Source organism: Argopecten irradians, unplaced genomic scaffold (assembly GCF_041381155.1).
Source record: "Argopecten irradians isolate NY unplaced genomic scaffold, Ai_NY scaffold_0651, whole genome shotgun sequence".
NCBI classification, from domain to species: Eukaryota; Metazoa; Mollusca; class Bivalvia; order Pectinida; family Pectinidae; genus Argopecten; species Argopecten irradians.
Genome location: NW_027188118.1, coordinates 1 through 25,153, shown reverse-complemented (window position 1 = coordinate 25,153; position 25,153 = coordinate 1). Strand labels below are relative to the sequence as shown.

Here is a 25,153-nt window from a genome sequence, read left to right as displayed (position 1 = left end):
TTTTGTAAATGTAGTTACAGTTGGTAGTAGACTAAATGTTACACCCTTGTGCACACGGAGTGCACTACGTTTAGACTACAGGTAGACACGGAGTGCACGAGGTTTAGACTACAGGTAGACACGGAGTGCACAAGATTTAGACTACAGGTAGACATGGAGTGCACAAGATTTAGACTACAGGTAGACACGGAGTGCACTACGTGTGAACACGGTGTCCACTACAGGTGGACATCGTGTCCAGGTACATTGAGACCTAGACAGACAAGGTGATGTTTTACAGTTAGGGATCGGGGAAGAATAAGTTCTTCAATTTGAAATAATACATACAGAATGTAATTATAATTTTTAAGTGTTTATTTTTTTTAATTACAGCATCTACAATTTAATGTACAGTATATATAACTATATAATACGTTATTTTTTTAGTATACATGAATAAAACCTTTTCACTGCAAAAGTAATAAAGATTAATTTATATTCATAAGTATATGTCTATTTAATTTTATATCAGTAGTTTCCATATCTTATCTTAAATTGTCTATATTACGTTTTCAAAAGTATTTAAGTAAGTTTTATGGGTAAATTGCATTAAATATATATATATATCATTTACATCAAGCATTTTCACAAGTCAAAAACAACTTTGAATTGCAGCAAAAACCAGTCCTAATGTGCTTTTGAGACAATTTTTCTTTTAAAATAAGCTATCAGTAATACAATCATATACCGGGTAATACATAGCTTTTAAACAAAAAGATTTGGTGCCTATCAATCAGTTGTCTAGCGATACCCTTGTAGATCGTCTTTCATTAAAATACGTACACTTTTATAATATTTTTCTTGCTATTTTAAGTTCTAAAAGTATTGTACGTAAAAATAGCTTAATTACATATTCTTTATTAAAAACTGAACGTCTTTAAAAGATCATGCAGAATTAAATCCACTTCAAACTATATGACGTCCTCCACTAATTGGTGGCTAGTCTACCTACAAGTACCCAATTCAGCTTGTTTTGATTCTTAATTACCGGTACACACAATAAATTTATGATCCCAACCCCGCAAGTTATCTTGACCGTATATTGCGTCATGGTCCAATAATTATAACTTGTCAAACATACAGGTAAGCCACAGTATCCAGCTATACAGGTGCCTCAAGGTGACCATCGATAGATGGCCAGAGGCAGAACCGTTGCCTTCTGTGTTTGCACGGCTTTATGAGAATGGGGGCAGTATCTTTATATATATGTGATTTTAGAATTGTTTCTATGGAAGTTTGTTAAGACAAACAAATATACTTTACCGTTTAAAAATCATATAGGTTCATGAGTTTGAAACACATAAGTACCATTCTTATTAGATACATGTACATGCTTGTTGTAGAGCCCGGATACACCTCAATTATTGTCATGACAGGCAGCTGTGAAGTGGAGCTGACGGGAGCTGTACAATGCGTAAATCATGCATGTCTGTCACAACCTTGAATTTACCAATAATACATGTATATATTATAATCAAAATTAATTTAGATTAGGTACTTACATGTATTCAACATTGTAATATGGTATTTTATATACATAGTCATGATAATCAGGTTTCTGATGTATGTAAAAAGACAGTGTAAAAAAAATTTAATGAAAAGATATTGGATGAAATATGATATTCCAATAATCTTGAAATAAATGTTGTAGTTAATTATACACTTGGTATTTAGATTATTTTTAATTTTAATATATAAAGCTTCATTAACAAACAAATTAAAATGCACTACCAGTTAAAACACATATCCATTGACTAGCATTGTTGTATAACTGTACGTATTTGTGTGATGAGTACAAGGTATGTATGTAGAGAGTCTGCCACCTATGCTATAAATGGACCTCCTGGGGTTGGGATAAGGTACTACATGTATACAGGTGTTGTTAGTCTGTGATACACTTGACTGAACATATTGAAGGGTGCCCAAAGAAGGCCCCAGGCCCCTGGCCCCACTCTGACCAATGTTAGGTAATTTAGATTATCATACCCGTGGTGTGGTTGATGGAACAGTATGAAGTCCAAGTGACCATGGCAACTGCAGTCCTAGCCTAGGGGTCTACCTTTCGAGCAGGCAAATTTAAGTGTACAATATACTACATGTATGGATCATACATTGTTATCATGTAACTCACGCGGTTTGTAAAAGAAGGTCAGAATAGGATATTGTCAAATTATCAAGGTTTCTAGAATTAAAATAATTATGACAAATTCAGAATCTAATCAACAACTATGAATCTACAGTTTAAATGGGTAGAAGTTGGATTTATTTTGATTCTGTCTGTTTGATTTGTTATCAGGCATGTGACCTACATTTTAGCGATCGGTCCTTTGAACAGTGTTGATGCTCACGAGCAGCCACATGCCCGATAATACATTTTTGCTTTCTTAAGCCAGTGATTACAGGTTCCTCAATCGGTTGACACAATAAAGTGTAATTTCTAATGCCGATTTTTAACGTCTATGGACGAGTTCTCATTTTCCAATGCTTTGCAACGCGCGAGGTTCCATGTAGCAAATGTATACGTATTACATTGTATACATATGACAGGATTAAAACTATTTCGCGCACCTTGCCGTTTAGAAAACTATATTCCATACATACATAGTTAAACATTTTATGAAGAATTTAATTTGTTTATGTTTATATGTCCTTGCTTTTCTTATGCCCATCAATATATTCTTTTTAATCAAACTAATTTGCCGATCAAAATATCTCTTTGGCGACGATTTGCTTACACTAAAAATCTTACTCCACGCAAAGTTCATCACTTTATGCGTACGAAAAAGAATTTCATCTTTAAACTAAATATCACTAGCTAAGAAAAATAGTTTTTACTGGGAACTATCCATTGATGAGACATAACCAGCATGTGGTTTACCGTACGCAGTTAATTTGCAACGCAGTTAATTTGCTTTTATCAATTCTAATTAACGTCCTTATTTATAAATTAAATTGTATGATAATATATATTGATACATTTTACTTTATATGTATCTATTCCAATAAACATTACAGTACGAATGATTTCCAGTAATTAACGGCAATTTTTATGTTGCAATAAATATTATGTTTCTGATCGCAATAAATATTTCTATCTGTCAAAGTCCATATAGACTGCAGAATAAATATATCTTTTCTCATATCTCTGTGGCACATCATCTGGTCTGTCTGTGGTCTGGATGTAGTGGACATTTTACCTGGACACGATGTCCACCTGTAGTGGACACCGTGTTCACACGTAGTGCACTCCGTGTCTACCTGTAGTCTAAATCTTGTGCACTCCGTGTCTACCTGTAGTCTAAACCTCGTGCACTCCGTGTCTACCTGTAGTCTAAACCTCGTGCACTCCGTGTCCACTCGTAGTTCACACCGTGTGCACAATGTGTAACCTTTAGTCTACTACCAACTGTATAACTATAGGCTGACTGGTTTACATATAGATCTAATGTAGTTAATCTGATAGACCTTATAACAAGATTCTTTCAGGTAAAAAAAAATTAAAAAGTTTTCAGTTACATGAATCCCAGATTAATGTGATGCACCAGTACCAAACTGATAAACCAGACTATGCCTACTTATATTTAAAAAATGATTAGTCAAATTATCAATTAGCTTCTGAGCAGTAAGTAATATATATCACCTCGACAGACCTAGGCAAGATACTTCATCAATTCTGGTACAAATATCTGCATTCCCGTTATTCCGTAAATAATATGAAATAGTCTACGATCTTGTAAAGCCAGCATTGCCACTCTAAAGTCAATATGTTGTTTAAAGGTCACCAAAAATCCATTGTGGTATTCACCCAATGAAAATTGATCAGCAAATGCTTTGACAACATCGATACCGTTTATATCAGTAAAGAATATCTTGCATTCACATTCCGGTTTTACACAGTGCAATAACGCCATACTGCAATAAGAGAGAAAATTTCCTCACATACAGTTGAAAGAAACAACTCACCTTGCTGTCTGCTGTACAATAATGCTTTTCGCGCCAAAATATTCAGCAGCAGCATTTTCGCGCCAAAAATAACAAAGTTATTAGGTACAATCTAGAGGTATTCCAAATAAAAAAATTCCCATGATTCTCAAACCTGCATTTTACGGTGGTGTGATAACGCGCGAGAGTTGAAATAGTCTAAAAATAGCATTTTTCTACTTTCAGTTTTAAATTAAAGATTCGACCATGCTGATTACGAATATATGAGGAACCGGATTGTGGGGAACGAGAGGAATCCCCATAAGCATATAATTTCCCCACAATGTTGGTCTAAAATTCAATAAAATTCCTCATAAACACTACAGCGTGAGTACTCTCTCTCTCTTTCTCTCTCTCTCCCTCTTTCTCTCTCTCTCTCTCTCTCACTGTAGTCTTCAAAGGAGATATTTGCAGGCCTCTGATTGGTTCAGAGTTTTTCCTCTGATCTGCCTTCAATCTAACTATGGGATAGTTCAGGAGTGTAGATACCGTAAGTGATCGGAACCCCTGAGTATCGAGGATGTCGGATTAAATGAACGACTTCGTATGTGTACATGTTTAATTGATGTGGAATTTCAGCTTCTCGAATTTTAATAGCACAATTAGCACACTTAACAAAATTACGTTTTTTCCCTTTTTATATCGACTATTGTTTTCCTGGAAACCATCCGGGAACGTGCAGTGATATAGTGTTGATATGTTTTAGCCCAAAAAGCGTAAGGTGAGCAATGAGAGTAATCTCCCTTACATCATTATTGGAACTCATTTTGTATTGTGGAAAAAAACCAAAGAGGTATCATTAGCAAATAGTTTTGATAGACTTTTAAGATTTTCAGATACATTATTATATATTTACATATGCCCCTATATAGTCAACGGGAGGGGAGTTGCGTTCAAATTAGCGTAAACGCAATGACGTATGAATACAAACGCAGTGCATGTTCGGACTACTTCTAGTTCACGCTTCGATAAGATTTTGCGTCATAAGTTGACGGATTTTAAAATAACAATAAAGAGTTTTTATTAGATTCAATTAAATATGTATTTGACATCAAAACAAAACATGTGTTCAAGCATATTTTACATGTAGCGCTAACGCGCTACATTGAATATGTCTGTATCCCATTGCGTTCATACTGGTCACCTTTAACGCAATCAAAACACTGTTCAATCTCTATATATCATTTATATACATGTATCCATAATAAATAGTAATTGACTTAATTTGATCCTGCGGAACGCAATCATTTGTACTTTTTAACAGAAGATCTATTTCATACAAAAACCTGTCGTATTCCAACTATACTATACTTTGCTTTTTAACATTTAGTCCCTACACACGATCGAACATAGAAAACAAGATATGTCGGCTGTGTATGTATTTCTTTAATTTCACATAAATTATGATCAATTGAATAATATACAGTAAAATGATCAAGCAGGAAACCAGATTTATATTGCTTCTATATATTGTGCTATGTGCTATAGGGCAACCATAAATAGCAAGGCTCTCAGATATCTGTTGAAGAAGAAAAACATGTCATATTCCAAAGTTATACATATGTATGTTGTTTTTTTATCCTGCAACATTACAAACATGCATATGATTTTTATATTTAGCAGCTATTACCGTGTAGAGAAGACAGACACATATCACATGTCTGAGTGATTTCACAGTACATTAAAATGGACTGACAAACTTTTATGTTGACTTATAAACGTTAGTTACTACACCCTACCGAATATACTTACTGTAAAACTCGTGTGTTCTATGACTTATTTATGTTAAAATGGAAACATACCTGCTGAAATATCTTTACAATGACTAAAAACATTGTAAAAAAGTGAAATGAAATTGAAGACCACACCTTGGTTTCATTACTCAATTCACTGCGCTGAAAATACAAATACAATGAGTTTTTTGTAGTACCGCCAAATATCTTTTTCGGCTCTTATTTGCACTTGTAAAATTAAAACCACTTCCTACTAAGAATTCTCAAAATATTGGTAATCATTGGTGTGGAATAAAATATTAAAAGCTCTTCTTGAGTTAGGAGTATGAAAATTAGAACACATATAACTTCAAATATGGAAAAAAATCCTTAATTCCACGTTATAATTATGCTTTGTAGTGGAGAATAATATGACAAACATGTGATTTTAATTTAAAGTGTAAACTAAACAACCAATTATGCTTATTCGGTCAAATAAAAAAAATCTTGACACATCGCTTCTTCAGATTTTACTTTGCAAATTTATGATTTAATAAGGCCGAAAAAAATAAGAAAAACTACCGTTGCCTTTTAGTGTCGCGTAACACAATACTAGATGTATATATTTATTCTTTTATTTATTAAATGTAACCACTTTCGATGCTGACTACCGAAGTTATTGCACTTACTTATATGTTTATCACATCCTGTGCCTTGGTACTTTCTCCAAATCATTGCTTTCTTGGAATATGTTTCTCTTCTGTCGTCTTGCGGATAATTTTTTTTTGACTTTTCGCAATATCACATAAGATATATATGTAGGTATGGAGGGTGAGAATGGGGTGAGCCTATTAAAACCTAATTACTGCTAATTTTATACTACGGAGTACTCTTAAAAATTGTAAAATTATTCTCAAGTGACAAAACTTGGCTTCTATGCATTAGTAGACAAGAAAATTGCTTTTCATTGAAAAACAGTATCAGCAGATTATGTTTAAAACAAAACCAAAAAAAACAAGAAAAAAAAACGACTGGGATCACAGTTTATTTATTGTTCGTATACCGGTTTACAAATTCTAAACCAAAAAAAAAAAAAAAAAAAAAAAAAAAACACCAACCAGCTAGCGAGTGCAAACGTATCTATCTATTAAACATCAAAGAGCAAGTACGACTTGATAAGCTTAGGAAGGGGTAATTCTTGAACTTTTTCAGGAAGGTGGCTGGGAAAATGATCCCTTAAGAGTAGACGAACTATATGCTTCAATTCCCTCGGTTTCCCCGCCATTTTCTTTAAAAGTTTCTTATCTGAAGCCAGTAAAAGATCTGCAGTGTTAATGTCTGGTAGGTCATATGAAGATGCTGCCTCGATCAGTAACATAAATGTTTCCTTTTCTGTTTCAACGTTCATGGCGTAATTCAGGATTCCAAAAGGATCTTTTAGTCTGAACACAGTCATGTCCCCCTGAAAAGTTACTCGAGCGCCATGTCGAATCAGCAAGTGTATGATGTCATATTCTATGTCATATTTGTTGTTCTTGATATATTCAGTAAGGGGAGATAAGCAAGGGTCCGTGTAACTCACAAAAGGAGAATGAGCATTTGCGTTGGCTCCATATTTAAGCAATATTTCTATGATAGACTTCCGGTTTTTTAAACCAGGTGTTGCGCAGGTTAACATCAAAGGCGTACCATGATCGTCGGATCTGACGTCAACTTCCGCTTGCCATTCCAACAAAAGTTCACACACCTCCTTCCGGTCTGAAATAACTGCCATGTGCAATGGCGCATATTTGAAATCTTCAATTTTGGCAAGACTGGCACCACGTTCTAGTAAAGTTTTGATTACCTCCGTATTGCCTCCTTGAACTGCATAGTAGATTGGTGTTTTGTGGTCAAATCTGGCCGGACTAGCAATGTGGATTTCGGCCCCATATGTTAGTAGTAGATCGACAGCTTCATACTTTCCCTCCGTACATGCTTTCATAAGGGGAGTTAATCCAACTCGACTAAATGCATTCGGATCACCTCCGTACTTTAATAATAGCTCAAGGCATTCCAAATTGTCCAAAGACACCAAATTTACTTCATACCCCATGAAATATTTGTTGTTCGGTTTTGCGCCCTTTTCGAGCATAAGACGCACACATTCCACGTGACTACTTTCGATAGCCATGTTGAGGGGCTCCAGGGTGAAATAACCCAGATTTTTAGAGGAATCGTCAACATGGCTTTCCTCGTCAGAATCACAGAAGTTGAGAACGGCTCCATTGTCAATTAGAACTCTAAGTGTGTTTACGAACCCCCGACGCGCGCAAAGATGTAGTGGCGTATAGCCAATGTCATCGGTCACGTTAACCACTGCGCCTTTTTGTATAAGTAGTTCCACACATTCCACGTAGTCCACAAATGCCGCATAGTGCAATGGCCGAAGACCTTTCTTTACTTTGCCATTTACATTAGCTCCACAGCGCAGAATTACTTTTATGTCCGTGAGAGATGACTTGTATGTTATGGCGTCCGCTAGGAGGCGCTGTAGTGATTCGGCTGTCCATTCTGTTTTTCTTTTTTCGCCACCATCATCGTCATCATCGTCACTGTCTTCATCTTTATCTTTTATTTCCTAAAATTGAACCAACATTCATTTATTTTGTGTAGATAATTTTATTTAAATTGAAGTCATCTTGATTCTGATCTTGTAGCTTACACACGAAATGGTCAGCGGAAGTATATAAACACAGCTAGCAAAAATGTTATCAAATAATACTTTATACGCACATTTATGTTTTTATAACAACAACAAAAAATCTTAAATCAAGAGAGAAATTGACATAGAAATGTTGTGTGCACTCTTTATGAATATTGTGGCTATGAACATATGAGATACTCTGGTTCGCACGTTCCCATACGATGTAGATAGATAGTGAAATGATAATCAGTGAAACGTCTGGACCAAAGAGTTTGGGAGAATGCTTTAAACGAGGGCATGTGCAAGTCTACATTTAGATGTACATAATGTACATCAGTGTATACGTAAACCCTTACGTCATCTCACGCACTGCCTGTGTATACACACACATGTGTAAATATATACATATGTACCATGTATCTTGCATTTTCTATTACCGGCTTTATGTTAATAAATATCAAATACATTGGCTATAAACACACGAACAAGAATTTACATTGCTTATGATAGTTTTTACAGTACTATAAATATCAGAAATAGAAAAATATATATAACATAAAAAATGAGAGGATATTTCACTGAAGTTTGCTAAGCAAACAAATCTAAAAAGAAAAAAAAAAGAATAATGGCTCAATAACATGCCATCTACTCAATCACAACAATACATATATCTAAAACACAAGGTACATTGTATGGTAGGAATGTATTTACGTATCAGAAATTTGGTAACTTCGGTAACGACAGAAAGAAATTCTACTGCCCTTTGGATGTCAAGAAATCGCTTAGATTGAACATAAAGAACGACAAAAGAACGATAAAGAACATTATAACTACTTATAGAGTTATATTTACCTCAGAACTACCAACATCCACCGAACTAGCCATTGGAAGACATCTACTGCAGGAACACAACCTCCTATGCACTCGCCATCAGAGAGGATAAAAGAGGGCGAAACTAAATAATTTAGTCTTTTATTATTCTTCTATTCTATGAAAGATTACTATTTTTCATTACTTATCCTAGATACATAATCAATACACAGGTTTTTGTTTTAAAGATAATATATACATGTATGCTCTTCCTGTATACTTTATTTCTTTTTTTAAACAGGGTAAAATGAAGCCCCGTCGGCGCCCCGCGGGTGTCAGTTTCAGCAGCAGCATGTGCTCGCGTGCAGATGATGACGTCGAACACGTGTGTATATACAAATAAAGCTGTGAAGTAGACTTGCTAGAGTTTCTGCAAGCGGGAGGAAAACAAGCAAATGTATTCTATGTTTACTTTTTCATTATGCAATAGGTTTTTCTGCACATTGCTATCAATGTAATTTTATAATAAACGAATTGACATGCATGTGCGTGTACATACGGTAAAAAATGAAACAGTTCCATTCGGGAAACATCGGCACTATTCTTGCGCCAATGGTAAATTGTTGATTTACATGGGCTATGTCAGCGATTCGTGATTTCGTGTTTGATTTTAACGAATGGGCATACGGTATCTAGTTCTAAATTGGATATGATGTGACTTTCAGCTAATTTTATTGGCTAAAACAGGATCACATGGAGTTCGATATAAAGCATATCAACTTGATGTTTCCATTTTTAGAAATATCGACTTATTCGTTGCTCAAACGTTGAGTTCTTCAGGGTGGCGTCCTATGGCCAACATTTTTTTTCTTGCAATTGATATACACATAAGAGAATTGTTTTGACATTTGTCGAAAAAACTACATAACTCATAATAATAAACTTATCAAAAATCAAGAATGATTCGTTGATCATTAAATTGTTTTGGTTCATATGGTGTTGTGTTCCGCCATGGAAGAATATAAAATGAAGGTTTATTCAACCAGGGCGGTACCACATGGACCTCACAAAGTTTCATAATAAATATATACATATGTTTGTCATTAGAAAAAAACCACTTAGCTTAAAAACTATCGAAAGCATCATCGAATTCAATCTGAGCTTCAGGATTTCTAGTATCATGAATATTCATATATGGGTATTATATTCGTGATCTTTTAATGAACTTTATGATTTTTATTTTTTTTCTTCTGAAAAATGTATTCATATGTCAATGTACACAAAAATATCAAACCGTTTAACCAGCTTGATCACACCTAGAATATGAACAAACATTGTCGGTATTAACTCGCCGAAAGATTAGCTAATGGATTTCCGTAGACAGACTAAGAATATTCGAACCTATCTTTATTTTGGCCTTAAATATCTGATTTCTGGAGGCGGTTATGACTTTCTTACCTAAACATATACATTATCTACATGAACTATTTTGTACTCGATGACCTTTGTACTGGAAAAAACGTCTGAGGTCAGCTGATTTGGCGATCTTCTCAAATGTATATATTATATTCATAATGATTAGGTCGGAAGAAGTTCACGGGAAAGTGAACCGGACACGAGTCACATTATACAAACATAATGTAGTATACAGTACAATGCTTACGTAGCCTGAGTATGTCAAAAATATGTTAATCTATTATAAAGCCTGTAATTGGTCAGTTTTTTTCTCCTGAATTGCTTTCAGTTACTTTATAAGTTTGGTATTTCAAGCTAAAATTTCATAATTTATGAGAACGAATTTTAACGCTATGGCGAAATAACTCTCTGCGTTATATCTCCATATAAACGTTAAAAACATTCTATTCACATTAATCATTATAATTCAATTAACTGTTGAAAGTCTCTTTAAAATTACAAATTTAGTTTTGGATTCTTTTTCTATGAGATCATTACACCGTTATCTCAGCCAATCAGAAACGAGGTATTTTTTTTTCTTTTATGGGCTGAAAAGTTAAATTTTAATCTAATGGAAATGCTTACTACAAGCGAAATTGAATTATTTCTAATGAAAGGAACCAGTATAAACAATGGAAAAGCACGAGAACATATATGTACCACAGTTTCCTTGCAATCAGGTTTGGTACTGGATTATTTGAAATGAAATATGAATATACTTTTGTTCGCGAAAAATTAATAATTGAACAAAAACATTGAGGATTGATCCGTTACACCTTTCCATGCAGAAATTAATTCGTTTAATTATCATTCTTTGGTTCGGTGCCATTCTTTACACACTGACATGTTTTAAATGGTTTCAAGTTTATTTTTTGGTACGGTAAAACATTATGTAACTGGGTACGAACTTTTTTTAATCTAAAAGTGCTAATTTACGTAAAAGCAACTGTTAACCAAAATAAACCAATCAGAGTTATAGCTCAAAGGGGATAATTTCGGTGTTTTGTGTCATAACTGGCAATCAATTTGAGATGCTATTCTATTGAAAACCATAAGGTTTAATGCATTAAGTTGTGAAAATCATTCATTAAAATGGACATACAAACATATATATGCTGTCTTAAAAGCATCTGTTGCAACACATAATGCATGCACCGTAAAAGTTCTTGCTTTCATGCCTTGTGCATGTTTAAATGAAAACATACTCGCACAAGCCACTTTACAATTATAATGTACTAATAACACTGTAAAATGTGAAATTAAATTTCTGACCACAATCTAGCTTCATGGTTTGACCGTATGTACTCATTTCTACGGAAGCGTATTTAGGACATCAGACAAAAAAATAGCAATCTGCCCCAGCAAAATAATAATCTGCTCGGGCAAAATAATAATCTGCTCGGGCAAAATAATAATCTGCTCGGGCAAAATAATAATCTGCTCGTACAAAAAATAATAATCTGCTCGGGCAAAATAATAATCTGCCCATGCAAAATAATAATCTGCTCGGGCAAAAAGATAATACTATACCCGGGCAAATTAACTATCTGGCATATCGACCATACGTACAGGCAATATGTCAAATGGTAAGCTAGTAATAAGCTCAGTAAGTAAAACAGCAAAGGATGGATGAGTATATTGGTGTATATTTCGATCTCGGCTTTAGCCAAAAGGAATAACAGAATCACGGAATATATATCAGTCAGAGACTAAACGTCAAACGAGCTACACGATCTTGCTTCGTAATGGAAAGGTATGTACCAGACAATTTATAATTAATTAACAGAGATTTATATCACCTACGTCTTTGATTTTAAGTAAGTAATGATAATATCATGCCTATATCCTTGCCATCGAGAGTGATTTGCATAAGTTGTATAACTTGTTTCGTAATCGATGTAAAAAAATAAAGTTTATACTATTGAAAGTGCATGTTTTTCATACAGAATAACAAAGAGCAAAAGCGGTGTTTGTAATATAATAGCCTGACCAAGTACTTGATGTAGGTCTCTCCTTTTTCGACTTACGGTTATCCCTAACCCTAAACATGAATACTCTTGACTGCATCTACATTATTAGTATTTTATTTTTTTTTTTTTTACCATTTACTTTTGTGTATTTTTTCCAGATAAATATGGATACAGTGGCAAAGTTAGGACCCCATAATCAGGAGCTTGCACAGTTTCTTTGTTTGGGAGACCGCATGGATCTTCTTAAGTTTTGTATTGAGAAAAAATCCAGTATTTGGCGAATCGAAGAACTTAAAAAGGAAGAAAAGACATTATGACTCCATTAGAAAGAAAATGATGCTAGCTATAGGTAAACCAAATGATCGTGATGGAGAATCTGACGAGGAAGTGACAAAATCACACAAAATGATTGGAAATCAGAATGCGAAAAAAAGAAACTAGGACAGTAGAGATCGGGTGGTACCATGAAAGCGTTAATGTTCGAGGATTCCTTGGAGGTGGGACCAGGAAAATGACTGTGATGCAAACCTACACGGTTGACAAGTTATTTTCAACTCAAAATGTCAGTATAAATGAAAAGTATCAAGTTTAATTTCATGTGGTCGAAATTCGTTTCAATTCAATATTCCCAAAGGCGTAGAGTCAAGTGAACATGTGCCCAATTTAAGCATTAAAGTATATTTCTTATGCTCTAGTTTTTATTTTATTTTTTATTTTTACAAAATATCTTATAAAGTATACAAGATATCTTATAAAGTATATAAGATATCTTATAGCATATATCTTATAGCATATAAGATATCTCATTAAGTATATAAGATATCTTATATAATTATATAAGATATCTCATATAAAAATTAAATAAGATATCTTATATATGAATATAGTATTTAAGATATTTTATTCAATTTTCTATATAAGATATCTTATATCGTATATAAGATATCTTAATTAATTTATAAGATATCTTATATAATTGAAATCTCGTTGCTATATAAGATATTTTATATAGAATGAGATTTCGTAGCATTTAACACCAGAAACTAATTTCTCCCTCGAGCATCATTCGGAGCACTTCGGAACACATTTTAGAATCGTTCGCAATGACAAAGATGCCACTGAAAGGGAGAATCAACCGCTGTTTGGTTGCATTCATCGATGTATTGAAAACACAGAAGCAGTTAATTCCCATCACTCTAGTTGTCAATTCGTAAAGAGTCAAGAGTCAAGAAGTTTTATTTAGAGTCGCATACATGGGGAACATAATAACATGCATACTTTTGTCTAGTTCAACCAAACGCTTGATACTGGCGTAGCATGCGAAGCCAACAAGAGTCTGGCTGAACGAGTAGTAGTATACATGTACTTTACCAATCTCTCCCAGGACTCATTGCGGTCCTCACATTCACCTCGTAAAATTGTGGGGACCGCAATGCACCCTGGGAGAGATTGATACTTTATAGCTCTCTATGACTTCCGGGTAGGGAGACTTCATTTCTGGGCCTTTGTTGAAATCTCGTTGCTTTACAAAATATCTTATAAAGCAACGAAATTTCAATTATATAAGATATCTTATATATTATATAAGTTATATAAGATATCTTATATATATAACGTAAATAAGATATCCTATATACGATATAAAATATCTTATATAGGATTAATAAAAACATATGATTTATCTCATATATTATATAAGATATCTTATATAATATTTAAGATATCTGATATAGTATATAAGATATCTTATATGTTAAATAAGATATCTTTTATATCATATGATATATCTCATATACTATATAAGATATCGTATATTTTAATCAAGATATCTTATATATATGCAGTAAATGACATGTTGGCTTGCCATAAACTACACATACTATACAAATTTGTTTTACAACCTACATAAAACTTTCCTTTGTAACTTTCTATTGTAAATAAAATGTCAAAAAGTAATCAATTACATTTCGAAGACATTTTGGGACATTATAAAGCTTACAACTATCGGTGTTTTCACAATGTGTACATTTAAAGATACACTTTTATTTTTGTGTGTGCGTTTTCTAATGTTAGACGTATGCAATTACAGTAGATATAGTTTGTCTCCGTCGGCGATGTTGCAATTGTAATTATCATACAAGAATATCATTCATGTAGTCTTTTTTTTCCCCATGTTTTCCCAACTTTGATCGTATGATATACTAGTACTATGAAATTCAGTACTTTTTGCTCCATGTTTCTTGCTTTCGCATGACTTTCAATAGGTTCAATTATCTTAATATTGAGATATGTTCAAAGAATATTCTACCTTATTCTCAAGAAAGAATTTCTTACTATGCACCCACTTTATTATGTTCCAATGAAGCATGTAATGTAAGGAGATATACATGTATGAAGCATATATTGTTATAAGCTGAAGTATGCCTTAATCTTCAATTAATTAAAATATGTTATTTTAAGTAAAAAGAACTCCTTTTTTATGTGTTTATTTATCATTTTTACAACACAGCATCAAAATCAGGTCCAAATTGCTACGGTTATGACACATATAATGGTTAATTGTCACTTTTACGTAACGGCCACAAGCAATGACCTTTGCATAGATTCTTTATAGAAAATGAAGATAGGATCTAATTTGGTTTCTCAGATTAATATATATTTGTGCAGCTTCATATCCAGTGACTGGGCAAGACCAGTCATGTACAGGATATTTCAAATATGTCTCTATCACAGGGATGGCTCTCCTTGTAACACATCCAGATTCACACTCACGCACGTCTTCTCGATTGATGGGTACAAGTTTGTCTTCTGCTTGGTACAACTCCGGTTGGGAATGCAAGAGCATAGGACGTCCTCCTTGGCTATTTGTCTTTCTGTTTGGCCGTATTCTATGAGAGTTCCAGGAATATTGAATCTGATCGAGATCATCCTAAAATATGAATAGCATTCATAAAACAAAGTAATGAAAGTACTTATGTGAACCGATTGTTACCGGTAAAGAAATGCAGCAAAATGATGTGAATCTATGTATTAATATATAATCAACTGAAGTGGGACTCAATATTCTTACCAAACGTACACAAGTTCTTTTAAATGCTTTTCACTTGGCGTATGAATATATCAGATACGGTAAAAATATAGTCCGTGGTCATTTTTCATTATATTAAAAAGCTGTTTCACAAGTCATGTCAGAAAATATAATCATTTTGGCCTATGCTCTGTGGAATATCAAATAACCTTTTTCTCTTAGATATTGTTATAGATGTTATTACCGGAAAACGACCGCAATTACGACGATTCTGGTTATCTATCACACAACGCTTGAATGACAGTTTCCCTAGTTTTCTGGGGATAGATACTTCCTATTTTAATTACCTGAATGATTTTCATGAAGCAAAATCTAACCAATTCTGTGTCCAATTGATCTCCCGTGAACTCTCCGTCTTCTTTCAATAGGTGCAAAATATCAATGTAATACTGCATAAGGTTTTTTCGAAGAAATCCCCACCATGCCTCTATCCTTTGGTTTGTGACGCTGGTACCAGAAATAAAGCTTCGTTCTCCGGCAAATCTGTCCGTGTCGTGTCTCCGAAAGAATGTTTGTGCTGTTTTAATATGAATGTTTTCAGTTCCCATGTCTGCCCTTATTTTCCTTGGACAGCCATCCATTTCCATAACAGCACGCATATAGTGTATCAGTATTACTTTTGGATTATTGATTGTATGATATGCTTCTAACCATGTAATATTTCTGGTGAAACCATCAATTCACCCACTAATAGCGATGGCGAAAGGTTTAACCTCATCATACCCATCAACATGCCAGATTCCATTCTGTTCATTGCTGCGATTCTGACGACGAACTAGTTTAATAAAGAAAATTTGTGTTTTTTTAGGTTCAGTTCGGACCGTTAGTAATTATATAAATCACAGGACACAAAACGAAGAATTCAAGTGGAATTTGCTTTTCTCTTGTATTGTATTTCTTTTTCATATATCAAACATATGTGGCACATTACATAGAAATAAAATGAAAGTTCACTCGTATTGGTAATCCAATATGTAGACACCGAATTAGTTGTCCGTAGATGGCGATCCACCTTATAAAAGTTCCGAATTTGAATAATGTTCACACACAGTTCACTATCTGGTAATCCAAGAAATATCCGTAGTGACCGCTTTGAAGGTTGGAAATCCAACTGATATTCATAAATCAGGCATGGGTTTTTTATAATAAAATGACCATTGTCTAATAGGTAAACCCGGATGTAATCAAGATTAATAGCATAAAGATATTATCACTATTAAACGACTTGACAATATATCGACAGTTTGATATGAAATATATCTACTTAAGCTTATCAATGACACCATTGCCTCAAGGACGTTTATAAACACTTTGACATGTGAATACTATATGTAATTGGTGGTCACTCCACAAAAGTAAGACCACAATGCCTTTGGGTAGATTTTAAACTTGTCAACACATCTATAAGTAAACTATACAATTATATAACAACAAAGAACATCCCAAATTTCTCTATGACACTAGCCTGTGTTTTCTACGAGCTTCAACACCTTCGGGGTCTAAGAAATTGAGAAGTTCACAGACAGATTTGTGGGTTATAACTAGTCCGTGTTGTAAGTATTTGCTTGTGCATCCACCGGTAGCCAACAAGCTGGCCAGAAGTTTCCAGTTGTTCTTCGATTAATAAAGCAACCGTCCATATATCCGTTTGTCTGCTTCGTCTTCTCAGTTTTTGCTTCCTTAATAGTCTTCGTAAATGTCTCTGACTGATATATATTCCGTTATTTTGTCTTAAACATGTTAAGATTTCCTTTTGGCTAAAGCCGAGATCGAAATATACACCAATATACTCATCCATCCTTTGCTGTTTTACTTACTGAGCTTATTACTAGCTTACCATTTGACATATTGCCTGTACGTGTGGTCGTTATGCCAGATAGTTAATTTGCCCGGGTATATTATTATCTTTTTGCCCGTGCAGATTATTATTTTGCATGGGCAGATTATTATTTTGCCCGAGCAGATTATTATTTTTTGTACGAGCAGATTATTATTTTGCCCGAGCAGATTACTATTTTGCCCGAGCAGATTGCTATTTTTTTGTCTGATGTCCTAAATACGCTTCCGTACTACGGAATTTCACTGCACTGTAGATGTATATATATAATGATTTTTGACAGTATTACTTATATAATTTTCAACTCGTATTTGTACAATAATATGTATAATCTAACCCCTTTCCTTGGAGATAAACACTATAATCATTCTTTGGTCGACTTTTTTGTTTCTTTGTTTTTAAGGTCTACATAATAACATGTTTTGAACGGATACAACGCTGGGAGACGGCAGTCTATTTTCAATAAAATGTGTTAATCTATATCATGCGTTATTTTTTGCAATATTTTCTTAGCAAATGTAGAAAGATAATGTTCTATCAGAATGAAATTAAATATGAATGGGTACTTGGCGTAGCCAATCGAAGCCATTGCTTTAACAGGAATGCGTTGATCTTTTGAATGGCCATTGACATTTCAATCGTACGGCGGCGTATTAGGGCCACCATATAATTTATTTTATCTTGTACGTACAAGATAGTATCAATGACCTTTTATGATTTTTGTTTTGTTTTTGTTTTTCAAAGAATTCTTGAGCGAAATCGACCGATACCTTGTCGTGTCGAGAACTTGGATAGATTCAAAGAAATATGTTCGTATTTTACCTGGAGTCTTTTATAGTCATGTAAAAGATGAGCTTATGAGTACGGAATTGAATCTGAATGCATGTTCGGTAGCCAATCAAAGCAATGTCTATTACTCTTGATTTACTGAAATGGCTTTCGATAATATAAACTGTTTTGTACATTTATTCTGTGTTAAAATTATGGAAATATGGCTAGATCAAAAAAGTCATTTTTACTTGATTAAAAAAAGATTTTCTAGATAATATTGGAACGAATTAGACCTATCTGTAACTACATGTACATGGATAACCATTCCATACCGTTTGGACATAAAACCATGTAATATTAAGTCAAAGAATGTCTTGGTTTATTAATTATCACGATGCACTGGAGTCTGAAATAATTGTTGCTCTCACTGTCTGGCATACATAGGTTGTAACTAGTAGTAATAACCTGTTTTTGTATCAACATGTGATATTATCTAACCATAAATCGCCTTAGGGAATAAACCCAGTCCACCATTTCATGCAAAGATGTTTCTTGACTTCTGTGCTATGAATTCGAAACCCACACCGACATCAGAAAGTTTTTATTTAATGTATGCATATCTGTATTTTTCTTTCTCTGGAATTTTCCCCCAGCAAATTCAGGCGTATATCAGCAAATATTTACCAAAAATAAACCATCCATTATCACATGTTAGCTCAAGAGGGACCAAAGTCCGTGGGAATATTGGAATGATATAGCTTTTCAGAGCAACAAATAACCATGTCCGCAGGAACAGGAAAGACAGCAATGGGTATTAGTTATGAGTTTTGCATGGGTAGAATATATAATGTGTTGGATCACGAAACAGACTTAAATCTAAGTTTTTGCTTAGCCAATCAATATTGACATTTCTTTTTGTAACGCCATCTGTGATTGGCTAAGTCTGAACCTAAGACTGTTTTAGACTTAAAATTGTTTCCTGATCCTGGGGCCAGGTATGGAAATTTAAGATAATTTGTTTAGAAAATGAGTTTAAAATTAAAATCATGACCTTTTCTTTGATTATTCTGTCTGGTAGAATTGTACATAGAGATTGACATTTCAGGACTCGCCATTAAATGCTTATACCACAACCTGATTTGAACGAATAAAACTCCAGGAAGCTGCTGTCTTTTTTCGCTCGAAATGTGCTAATTTATAAATTTCAATTAAAACCATGCCTGCTTTTGGAATGTTTTGACCTTCTGAAAGGCCATCGATATTTCACACATTTTACAGTGATAATTCTGGATGCAATATTTGATTCAAAGCGATAATTTCAACGACCTTTTCGGAAAATTGACCTAAAATTGTACTAGGGAATTCCAGAACGAAATCGAGAATATTCGAAAACAGAAAATACTTTAAACAATATAAGCCAAATGAAGTTATTTTGAATATGGGCGTGCAAATCGTTTTCAATTTAGGTCTTGTATGACAGAAATATTGCTACAGTATACTAGTTTGATTCGTGATAAACTGTTTACTTAAAATGACTTTTTTGTTCATAATTAACCAACTAATATATTCCGACAATACCAAAGATGGTTGCAGGATATAATACAAAGTGCAAAGTTATATATATATGGGACAGGATAGGAGAATTAAATATTTCAATGCTTTACATTAAATTCTATCAGAGATAGAAAAAGGAAACATATTTCCGACCAATTCTGGAATGTGTGAGTAGGTGGTTGTTTATTCACCGATAAACCTGTTACACTTTTGAAGGACTCCCCATTTTCAAAATCTATCATTACTCCTAAAACCTCTGCTATTCAGAAGAAATGCACAGCTAAATCGATTTATCAAATTCCATCAGTCGATCTCCGCCTTTATGAGGTAAAATACGGATAGGTGAGTAAAAAGTTGATAAGATTTATAGGTTGTTTTTTAATTCGTTCTTCTGGACACGGAAGAATGTCTAGTTATATCAACGTACATTTTGTATAAAGTATGATTATCTGCGCGTACTGATCTGTACAAAGCGATTTATGTTTGAGATTTTTTTTTCATTTTAAGGCTCTCTTTAGCATCTGTCTTAAAGACATCTTGATTGCATTTCGTCTCCTAGATATCCTTATATAACACTCTGACTAAGAATTTTGTATTTTATTCTTTTCCCAATGATCACCTATAAAATGGTTAAAACTCTGATGCATCCATTTATCTGTATAATGTATCCTCGATATTCCAAGGGTTCCGATCACTTACGATCTGTACACCCTTTGACTATCTCGTAGTAAAACTGGAAGCAACAGAATAGAACGGGTAATTTAGTCATTTGATGTACATCAAAAGGGCCATATAACGGTACACTGTGGTTGACTGTGTGGCTTTGATGTTAGGCGTCGATCTCTCTGTAGTCTTCAAAAGAAATCTTTGCAGGCCTGTGATTTGTCAAACGTTTTCCGCTGAGCTGCCTTCAATTTCACTATGAGATAGTTCAGGTGTGTAGAGATCGTAAGTGATCGAAACCCCTAGAGTATCGAGGATGCTGTTAATGCAGCTTACAAATTGATGATAAAGAAGTTGATAACACCATATTTTAGAACCAAATTTCACATAATCTAGATAAAAATAGATGTTCAATCAACATTTTAGGCCATTGAAGTATCGTCGGAATACATGAGTCATGTAGATATGAAGCATTCACTGAAATAATCTAATCACATTATTCAATCAATAACCATACAAAGACAAAAGAAATGTTCATTGTCATGATGAATCAAGAATTACAAATTGTACAAATATGGCAATAATTCATAACGTTTGTTACGAGATATGTGTCTTGTCAATAACACTAGTGTTGATTATTACCATACTCCTAATTTCCAGATGCAAATCCATTCATATATCCTATCAAAATAATTCACAATGACCTTAACATTTTTCTGTAAAAAAGAAAAATCTTAGTACTTGTCTATAATTACTTTAAGTGTTTTAAATACTATTTCTGATTTGTAAACACAATAATCAAATAAACATGTTTTGTTAAGATGAATTCACAGAGCTAAATTAGAAAAATACTACATACGCATTTATTACAGTTCATTAACATAGCGATCTGGTTGTCTAGGTCGTCGATGTGGTCTGGCATTAAGCCGCTAACTCTTAACCTTTCTGTCGCGAGTGTCTGATACCTCTGTATGGAAACAGGTTAAACAATGCATAGATTCTGACTCCCATAAAAGGTTAAGTATAGATTCGATGAAGATATTGTAAATAATCGAAGTTTGGTTGTGTAAACATCAGAAACACAACTAGAAACAGATACCAAATTTATCAAGAATAGATTGTGAAAAGATATTAATATTGGACCTTCTCAGCATAATCTTAAAAATTGCTTCACGTACTTAGTATTAACGCGAATTGCATGACGTATACAACACAGGGAAAGGATTAAAATGAGCTAAATTCGCGTTTCACGAAAACAGAGTACGTGGGAACCTATCTGTAAACAACTAGTATTTTAAGTAGCGTAAAGATTATGTTAATGATAAACAATGCCAATCAAACACACACGATATTGATACCTAATAAGGAAAGCTGAATGAAAACAATCTTGAGATATGTTTTTTCTCACGCTCATTCATAACCAATGCGGTAAAAACGTGACCACGTGGGGAGACACTATGCCCTCACTCTGCCAAACAAAGGAGTGTTGTGTACATATTAGTACTGTTATAATGACAAAGAGTCACCACAGTGACCTATATACCGACACACTGACGTCTAACGTTGTCCCAGGTATGTTAGTAGACTATTGGATTTATTTACGATAATGAGAACAGTTTAACGAAATAACGACAAAATCAACAGCAGAAACTATCCCCAATTTAAAGATACCCATATAAATAGGTGACTATTTGTACACTGGTAATCTTAGGCCTGTTACTCATTTGTAAGACTCCACAGATTTAAAATCTATCATTAGTATTATATCATTAATAAAGTTCTATCAATCGGTGCATGTCTTTATGCAGTACAATACGAGTAGGTGAGTAAATAGTCGATCAGAATTCTAGGGGTTTGTTAATCTGTTCTTCTGGGTACGTAAGGATGTCTCGTAACGGTAAGGTAATAGGATATAAAGTACGACTATTTGTTTTTTTCCTATTAGGATTCCCTGAAGAAATCCCCGTTGAATTTCTGGCCATGGGAGTGAATACATTAAGTCATATATAGCAAAAACCATCCCCAATAAAGATGCCCATCTGTACCAATCTGTCAAATGTACAAATGAAATATGATTTTTTGAACAATGTGGTTAGGTTTGTTTAATAAATGCATATACATTATATTGTATTCTTGTGGAACGATAGGAACATGTGCATATTGTAACTACTTGTTAGTTTGTACACTATTTCCGTTTATTTCGACTTTCTATCTATATATTGTTCTGTTTTGGTGATATCATTGATATTTGTTCTTTAACTCCTAACTTCCTCAAACTTCTGGTTAATAGGTGAAAGGAATCTTATTAATATATATATGATCTCCAACATATTCATAGTACATTGTAGGTCAATACGTATCAAATCTCGTATTTGGTTTGGACAATAAAGTTATCTTCCTTGCTCCTATCGTTATCAATAACAAGACAGTTAAATATTTGTCGGTTAAACCCACTCCATCCAATCTCGGTTCCTCTCAATGGTGTGATAAAAGGGATAAGTTTAAATGTGCGTTTTGATTTAAAATTTTCATTTTTGCAGATATTGAACTCAAGGTATTCTTTTTTATTTGATTGAATCTTGAAAATGTTTTTTCCAAGCAGATACATTTATAATTAAAACAAATATGAATATATTTTTCTCAATTTCCTTCCAGTAATGATTTCTGATATAAAGTTAATAATGAAGACACATGCAGTGTGTTATAGGTGCGAATTGCGGATATATCATAGGAAACTATCCACACATAGTAGATATTTGTCAATCTTTACAATACGAGGCGCATTGAATAAATTAACTTAAATCAATTAACATGTATAACGTGTGGTTGGTCGATTTCAGAAGACAAATACGTCACCAACAATTGGTAACGCTGGTAACATAAATTTTCTGGAAGACACACACCTTGTTCCTTTGAGTTACATTTATATCATAATCAGAATTGTTTGTAAATAAAGAATTAAAAAATATATTTATTTATTTGTTAACACAAATTATATGTCTGTCTGTATGTGTGTCCCATTCAATGTAAGAAGTACATCAATGCCAATATTGGGGGAAATAAGTAATTTAAATTGAAAGGATTCTTAGCCAGATCCCACACGGGCCAACATATGCTAACATCAGGAGACATTTATATTCAAATAGTGGTAAAGAAGAAGATCATTATCAAAGGAAGAAAAACTATCATTGGACATGGACAAAGGACTGGACCTCCCAGTGTCAGGTGGCTGTTCATCTACACGTGGCATTCCACAACACATACCAAGTGCACGGTAACACATTCAATCGTGACTTCAATGCGAAAAACAAATCTCGGCATATAAAATTATTACAAGGAGAAATATAATTAACGATTGAACATACCCAAGGAAAGAAATTATTTTAAATGCCATCAGAAAATGCTTGATAATTTTGATAATATTCTCAAGATTAAATACAAAACATGTTCATAAATATACGAATTTATCAACGAAACATCCTCACATAAAATGTTTAACGACACCCATGGTATTTTGAGCCTCGACAGGACATAAATAGATTATCGAAGGTGTAAAAACAGTTTTAGATCTGAGCTCCCTTGTACCTTGTTTTTGTTTTGTTAAAAAGCGATATAACATGTTCGGTAAACGGCGTAAAAATACATCTATTTTTAAAACTGCTATTGTAAACACATTATATATACCATACACTATATATCTATAGTACAATTGGTGCATTTCTAACCAGTCACACTTATGTTTAAAATGTTGAAAGTAAAGTTCATAAATAACGGTTATTTGCATGAATACCGCCAGAATTTTCAAGGCTCGTAAGAGGGCTACATAATGTTTTGCCGATTTGTTCATTTCTCAGAAATAGATTGTTAAAATGATAAATGCTAAAAAGAACAGATAAATATTAGCAAAAAAGCTCCAAAATTACCCGTAAACACATTACTTAACCTACATCGGATGGCCAGTCTACACAATTATCATATATTCGAAGTGAACTGAAATCGGAAATGCTAGTTTTGTTCATGATCTATTAAAACCCTCTACTCTGTTTAAATCGTGTTTAGTTTAATGTTTCTTTTGCTGAACTTGTAGGAAGTTATATGATACCATTATTTACATAATAGGTAAGCCAGGTAAAAACCTATATTCCTTCCTATGGATAATTCTAAAATCGTGAATAGGTTATCGAATGGGAACATTTTTTTTATTCTAATTAAATCTAAGAGATAACTGTGCAATTATTGAGTCTCGCGATTTTTAGAAAATACATGATTGGTCTCTCACAATACAAGGTTAGTTTGGTGCGAGACTCGGGAGAGCCGAGTTTCGTGATATATAACCTAAATCCTGGTCATTGCTATTATCTAAATAAAGCATTTTGACGTCATATATCATCGAGAAGTGCACTTCCTAATCCTAAATAAGTAAAGGATGTTTAAAGGGAATTTACCTGTTGGAACAAATTTAATTTCTTTTTATCTTTACATATGACGGTACATTTTGTTTGGACGATATTTTACAATTCCATATGTCGTAGGTGTGCATAAAAACAGATGTTACCGACTTAAAAACTAAAGTGGAAAACAAAAATC

General features: G+C 33.6%; 1 protein-coding gene across 1 annotated transcript; it reads right to left on the bottom strand.

The window, feature by feature from the left end:
• Positions 1-6,764: 6,764 nt before the first annotated feature.
• LOC138313318 (ankyrin-1-like) lies at positions 6,765-9,397 on the bottom strand. Its single transcript, XM_069253812.1, has 2 exons — positions 9,271-9,397; positions 6,765-8,352 (listed from the first exon to the last, which is right to left on the bottom strand). Exons 1-2 carry the CDS (start codon positions 9,301-9,303, stop codon positions 6,880-6,882), a joined length of 1,506 nt encoding a protein of 501 aa, XP_069109913.1. The 5' UTR covers positions 9,304-9,397; the 3' UTR covers positions 6,765-6,879.
• Between the last annotated feature and the right edge of the window lie 15,756 nt (positions 9,398-25,153).